This window comes from Primulina huaijiensis, chromosome 3, assembly GCF_012295235.1.
Source record: "Primulina huaijiensis isolate GDHJ02 chromosome 3, ASM1229523v2, whole genome shotgun sequence".
Classification (NCBI taxonomy): Eukaryota; Viridiplantae; Streptophyta; class Magnoliopsida; order Lamiales; family Gesneriaceae; genus Primulina; species Primulina huaijiensis.
The window spans coordinates 5,153,927-5,160,959 of record NC_133308.1 but is presented as its reverse complement, the minus strand read 5'-3'; the positions used below and the strand labels follow the sequence as shown (position 1 = coordinate 5,160,959).

Genomic DNA, 7,033 nt, shown 5'->3' with positions numbered 1-7,033 from the left:
TGTTATATGTATCAAATTTCAATCGATTTTTTTAACTACATAATAAATTATAAATTTGTCATACAAATAAAAATTCTACAAATGTTATAGGAAATGTTAGAAAAAACACAATAGATTAATTTTTTCTATACACACATACAAACTTTGATGTCATGATATAATTTTTAATAAACAAAAAATAACATTCTTCTAAAATTTAAAAATAATTCATTTTCATGTAATAAAAAATATCATAAAAAATTATTTTAGTAAATTAGTACCATCTATAAATTTAATATCTTAATAAAATACTTATTTATTTTTATCTATACTTGAGATGAGTTAATCTTACACATATTTATAATATTTTTTCATGATAGAGATATAGTATTATTTCTCATAGAGAAGTCAAATATAATTAAATAATAATGATAGAAATATATTATTATATAATAAAGATAGTATTAAAGATTAAAAATCAATATAAAAATTTGATGATATTGGTTACGCGGTCTTGATGACCGATGTGCTGTCATCCTCGGTATATATGTATATAGTATTATACGCTCGAGAGTCGAGGGGGAAAAAGAATATAAAAAATGGGAAAAACCCAATAAATTTGACAAATAGAAGGGATTGTAGACTCGTGGGTCACTGCTTGTCCTTTGGTTTTTGTATGTTCATTTACAGGTGCTGCAGTTACTTTTTGTTTGTGAAACTTAAAGGAGCGCCCCGCGTCAAAAATTCATGTATGTTGACATATCTCGGTGCAAGTCTCAATCTTTCGAGCCACAATTTGAAAAAGAAATCTGAACCTCACTTGCTGCTGCCGGAAAAGGTTGAAAAACAAGCACCCTTTTTGTTATTAGAGCTTTTTCGGAGCTGAATTTTCTTGGGTTTTTGTTGGAAATGAGTGGGCATGATAAGGGAGAAGGCGTTGTTTTCGAGATAGCTGTGGCTGTTCCTAAGTGGGGTGAAATCCAAGGAGACGAGAGTGGTGATACCGATTGTGTTCATGTTCTTGTCGATGAGTTCAAGAAAAGAGGGCTGATTGTTGAAAGAGCGGTTGGTCTTCAAAACGAATTCGTTAAGGCGCGTTTTAGCTTTTGTTTGTTCTTGATCTTTTAGTATTTTGTTCATGTTTTTTTGTTTCTGCCTGAGATGTTATGATTTTGCGTGCTTTGGTCGATGTTGATCTCGGACGTTTCAAATTTTTTATGGACCTTTACGCTGTCTGGCCCACTGGACAATCTTTTTTTCTTTTGGTTCCTCCCCTGTTGTTTCAACCTATGATACTAAGTGTGATACTTAGATTTTTGGTGTAAAAAGATGATGCATTGTTGACTTCAATAATTAAGAATTTTTCTCGATCGTTCAAAATCTTTATTTGGGTAAAGTGCTAGGGAATTTTTGTGGCCTTTGCAGTTGGCAGCCCCACTGGAGATACTGGGAAAGGCTGCGGTTGAGTTGAAATTCAGAAAGAGAACTCATATAGGTGTGATCACTAATCTTGTCATGGTTTCGGTTTCTGTTTTGGTTCTTTCTGTGTGAGGACTCTTATGTTGCTATAGCCAAATTTTCCACTAATATGCAGTTTCTTTTCTTTTTTATCTCGGAATTGATCTTGCTTTTTCAGGAATTGATTTACCATTTGAATGGAATGAAGTTGAAGCTTTTGTTAGGCAGCCAGACGGTTCCTTATTCAGTTGGTGTGAGCGTTTCCATTGCTACAATCACATATTAGATGGAATTGTAAGTTGTTTCTTCTGTTGGATCCTTATGAGTAGTTCTTTTAGTTCTCAATTTCTTCATGTGGCCAGAAAAATTAACGCAGTTGTGGACATAGATTATAGGATTGCAAGGGAGAAAAATTCAATAAAATTATGGAGGATAGTGATACTAGCATTCATCTGAATATCATGGAAAGAAGGGAATTGATATAAATATACAAGCATATCTATGTCCACTGAGGGAGAATACCAAATATTAGGTTGCACTTTGGGCGCATCTTGGCATAGTTCCCGAAGAAAGTCCTTTTAATTTTCTATTATTTGGGTGATAACCTGTATTAGCCTAAATCGATAGCCATATAATCTATTGATGTCGAGATTAGAAATTCAAATTGAGTCGTCATTTTGTTTTCTCTCAAGATTGGTTGGAAGTGTGTTTTATTTTTTTCATCGTTCATTTTTTTACTTCTTTTTATTATGATTGAATTTTGTTTTTTATATATAAAATAAGTAGTAATAACTCCCAGCATCCAGGGTGTCATTCCTGTTGATACAGTGCTGACTGAGTCATATTTTCCAGGTGAACACAGGAAAGTTGATTGTAGGAATGAAATCAGATAGCACAGAGCTTTACTGGCAGCCAGGGGAATCTCTTATTCAGAAATTAAGATCATTAGGTGTCATCAAAGACATATTTCCACTGCATGGTACTCATTGTTCATTTGAATTTTCTACTTTTCTGTAATCTGGAAATGATTAACATTTTCATTACTTTTTCCAGATGAAAGAAAGCGGAAACTGCTATTAAGAAGTTGGGCATTGAACTGGTTCGATCTCACAGCACAGCCAATTGATGAGATATGTTCATACTATGGAATGAAGGTAAATGTGAAATCTTGTTAACATGTTTATGTCGAGGTTTGGCATGCAAATGGGGTCTCATTTTGTTATTCAAAAGATTGGTAAGAAGGATGTCTTATCCTTGATTGTTTCATATTTATTTATGAGTGTCATTGCTTATTAAAAAAAAGGTTAATGCTAATTAGTGGTTGCTGAACCTAGCGATTGAGAGTTTTCTTCTATTTGATTTTAGCTTCTCAGTAATCACATTGAGGCATTTTGTTTAATGATTGAGAATGTGATGTTTCGTTTTAGATTGCTACCTATTTTGCCTTCCTTGGAATGTACACAAAGTGGATGCTATTTCCAGCTGCCTTGGGGCTTACGGTTCATTTTGTTGATTTTGGGTAGGTCTGCTTAAATTTGTTCCTCTTTATTCACATGATATGAAGATCAAACACTTCTGTTTCTTGTATTGACTGATTCTCATATAGGCTTCAAAAACCTCTCTCAGATCTTTGCAATTGTGGGTTCTTCCTTTATTCTTCATATGGGTGATAGCTTGGGCTATACTTTTTTTCCAGTTTTGGAAGCGCAAAAGCTCGGCCCTTTTAGCTAGGTATGTTGATAGTTTGGCTCTCTCTTTATTGTTGTCCTCTTCAGAGAAGTACTTTGAATGTTTCTTTTCAATAAATTTTCTTTTGCCGTCTTTATTTTCATTACTTTTTCGGTTTTTTATGTTGATTCAGGTGGCAGATGTATCATTCAACCGTCACAGAATCTGAATTTAAATTTGTGCATTTAGAACCCAGCTCGCCACAAAACCCCAAGGAAATCATGAAGAAACAAGAGACAATTAAAATGAAGGAGAAAGCATTTTTCCAAAAAGAAGAGTGGATTAGATGGCTTATGAGATTCAGAAATGATGCATTCATCATAACGAGTATCATATGTCTCCAGCTACCATTTGAATTGGCATATGCTCATCTTTATGAGGTCATAGGCTCAGACTTTCTGAAGTAAGAATTGGTTCTAGATACTGGTTCTCTCTCTTTGCAAATGAAATTTTAGCAATACTCTTTCCTCCCCATTTTTCCTGCGAGGAAAAGACAAATAAAGTAAAGAGTTCTAAATGGAACCTGGGGTCTGATCTACCAATATTTAAGGCTTGCTATTTTTAAGCTCAATCAGGTCTTCAATCAATCAATCCGTTACGCGAATGAGATATTTATGCATGAGGTTTGGATGTTAACAAAATTATGGTTCAATACAACTAATCCCTACACCACTCCAGTAACTCTTGGATTTGCGCAGCTCTGAGCGAAGACCTTAAACAAATACTACTTATATTAGCCTATATCAATAATTCTGTAATATGTTCATGCCCTATTAGGCATCATATTTGGGTTGTCAGTCCATTTTTTAGTAAGTTCATTCAAGTGGAGAGTTTATATTTATTAATGACTTTTTTCCTTATCAAAAAATAAAATTAAGCAGTCCTTGGACAAAATAACTGCTCAACTTCTCTTGAACTCTAAAAGTGTCCTGCAACCCTGTCAAGTGCTCTCTTTGTGCACGCTTTTTCCTTCTAGTTTCAGATTGGGATACGATAAAGCTTATGAACTGGGATTTTTAAATTTTTGTTTCTCAGATTTTATGTGGAATGAATAACTAATTTCACATGTTTCATTATTTTTCAGGTTTTGTTTGACAGCAGGTTATCTCTTTGCTATTCAGTACTTCACAAGATTGGGAGGCAAGATTTCCGTGAAGCTTGTTAAACACGAGAATAATGAAAATGTGGAGTACCGAGCTAACAGCTTAGTCTATAAGGTAGATAAAAGAGAGCTGTATAATGCTTCAATTTTTTTCCAGACTTTACTGCCATGAAACCAGAATTTTCCTTTTTCTTGCCGCCAGGTGTTTGGTCTTTATTTTATGCAGTCATACATTGGAATCTTTTATCATGCTCTACTGCATCGCAACATCATGACCCTTCGGCAAGTTTTAATCCAACGCCTTATATTGTATGAGGTAGGAAAGACTTTCATGGCCTCCTATCATTTACTCTGCCTATTGATTCCTATTTCTTATGTATGTCTGTACTTGGAATATTTCTCAGGTAATTGAAAATCTATTGGAAAATTGTTTTCCCTTTCTGTCTTATACATTCAAAAAGTTCCGCACTGTCAGGTATGTAATTTTTTTTTAAATGGCATGTATTGCTTTGTGACTTCTTTACAACTTCCCTTAATTGGGTCTTTGTCTAAAAAAGATGAACGATACATGTTTGAAGGACCAAGAGAAAGTGTGAAAAAGGACCATCAACAGAGAACATCCGAACAATTCCGAGGGTAGAAAAGGATTACCTCAAACCTGCTTATGCTGCAAGTATTGGTCAAGAGCTTGAAGATGGACTCTTTGATGGTAATGCATTCTTATGTCGTAATAGTAAGATAGTTATGAAGAGAACTTATTATTCCAGATCAGGTTTTTTCTCAATGCATGACCATCAATTGATTATGTGGGTACGTGCCATGTTGATCCCATGCGATCCAACAGTTTACACTCGGTAAGTCTGCATAGAAGCAGGCAAGCAGCTGATTGACTCGATCTCCACAGTCTACTAAAGGTGTAACAGGAGCTTTTTCTAGTCACCGGAAGATTCCACTGTTGATAAATAAGTAAATAAGTACACAGATATGAAAAGGAAAAAGAAAAGAAAAGAAAACAAACCTTTTGAGGTCTGGTTTCATGTGGCTTTTTAGTCAATGGCTTCTACTTTCTTTTATGTAAAAGTAAATTTAATCATTTCAAGATTTTGTTTCAATGTTAATGGTTTGTAAGATTTAAAATCATAAGTGGTGGCAGATTTTTTGGAGTTGGTGTTGCAGTTCGGGATGACCACGATGTTTGCTTGTGCATTCCCCCTCGCGTTCGCCTTTTCTGCAGTGGTAGTAATGAATTTTGGTTCTATAAATCAACTGATCCCTGATATCTGTGTAGATATTAATGTCTTTTATTTCATTGATGATTGAGGCAGAATAACATAGCAGAGATTCGAACTGATGCCCTGAAATTGCTGACCATGATGAGAAGGCCTATACCTCGTTCTGATGCAACAATCGGAGCTTGGCTGAATATATTTCAGGTCCTTCGTTATATCATATATTATTTAAGCAAGGGCCACGCGAACCTGGAACTTAAATTTTTGGGGATTTTAGAGGCAATACTCATATTTCTTAAAACAAGATTTTCAATGCTCATATTTCTTGAAACAAGATTTTTACGTTGAAGAACTTGTACCTTCCTAGTATTTCATATTTGAATCTTTATTCTTTCTTGTTTCAGTTTCTAATAGTGGCGTCAATTTGTACCAATAGCATACTCCTAGTATGCCTATACGATAAAGAAGGAAAATGGAGTCTCTCTCCCGGTTTAGCAGCTATTCTTGTCATGGAACACGTTCTTTTGTTTGTTAAATTTGGATTTTCGCGCATTGTTCCCGAGGTATAAAACTCAGGACTCGTTTATTAAACCTGAAGATAATTGTTCAAAAAACAACTTAGCCTGAATTTCTCATTTAAAAGGAGCCAGCATGGGTGAGAGCTGCGCGGAAGAAGACTGCAGCTCAAGTAGAACAGATTTGTTCCAGACAATTATTGAGGACCGTTTCCGGTGATGAAAAGTTGTTTTGGGAGATGAAAAAGAACGAGTAGAAATGTACAAATAACTTTTTCCACTTTCACAGAGTTTGGCCAAGAACTGCACAGGAAAGTCGTGATATTCTCCCCTGCTCGAGCACTTCTATGGAGTCGCAAGCTCTGAGAACTTGATCTGGGGTTTGCCATCTGTATCCGCTTGCCAAGTTTTGATCATAAAAGAAATGTTTAGACAAGTTGTATCTGTTTAGATGAGTTGTTTCATCGTTTGTAATAGTGTGCTGTCTGAATGTAATGCTCGACGATGATCCTTTTATCTCTTATTGGTAATACTCTTTTTGATCATTAAAAGTTTTATCAGTGTTCTTTTTTACATGGGAGATAAGATAATAGACGTGACAGTTTTATTTTTATTAATTAATTTATTTTTGCGACTGTTACCTTCATTTATTTATAAGTCTGACAATAAATATAATCGTCTATGAAGATATTTGTTAAACTAAAAACCGTGAAGCACATCTCATTTATACGATAATAACAATAATAATAGTAAATTGGGAAAGGTTATTAAAACACTGTATAAAATATTCGCCTCCAAGAAATCCAAGTTATCTATGTTTTTAACATAACAGCTTATCTCCAATCTATGAAATGCTATGATTTTTCCTCCCAAAATGTCATTAATAGCATTATGTCGAAATTAATAAATTGTAAGATCCTCGATCCATGTTTGGCACTTGTTTCTCTCGGACCTCTCTGTTTGTTCTTCACTTCAGCTTTTAACATCGTTTCCCGTAAATTCCTAAGACACACACCACTTTA

At 34.6% G+C, this 7,033-nt stretch overlaps 1 protein-coding gene across 1 annotated transcript; it reads left to right on the top strand.

The window, feature by feature from the left end:
• Positions 1 to 598: 598 nt before the first annotated feature.
• On the top strand, positions 599 to 6,649 carry LOC140973305 (anoctamin-like protein At1g73020). The gene is made up of 16 exons (XM_073435996.1): positions 599 to 1,071; positions 1,405 to 1,474; positions 1,616 to 1,731; positions 2,290 to 2,416; positions 2,491 to 2,591; positions 2,865 to 2,956; positions 3,064 to 3,168; positions 3,299 to 3,568; positions 4,250 to 4,382; positions 4,470 to 4,583; positions 4,672 to 4,742; positions 4,846 to 4,976; positions 5,421 to 5,503; positions 5,593 to 5,700; positions 5,901 to 6,059; positions 6,140 to 6,649. Exons 1-16 carry the CDS (start codon positions 889 to 891, stop codon positions 6,266 to 6,268), a joined length of 1,992 nt encoding a protein of 663 aa, XP_073292097.1. The 5' UTR covers positions 599 to 888; the 3' UTR covers positions 6,269 to 6,649.
• The last annotated feature ends 384 nt before the right edge of the window (positions 6,650 to 7,033 follow it).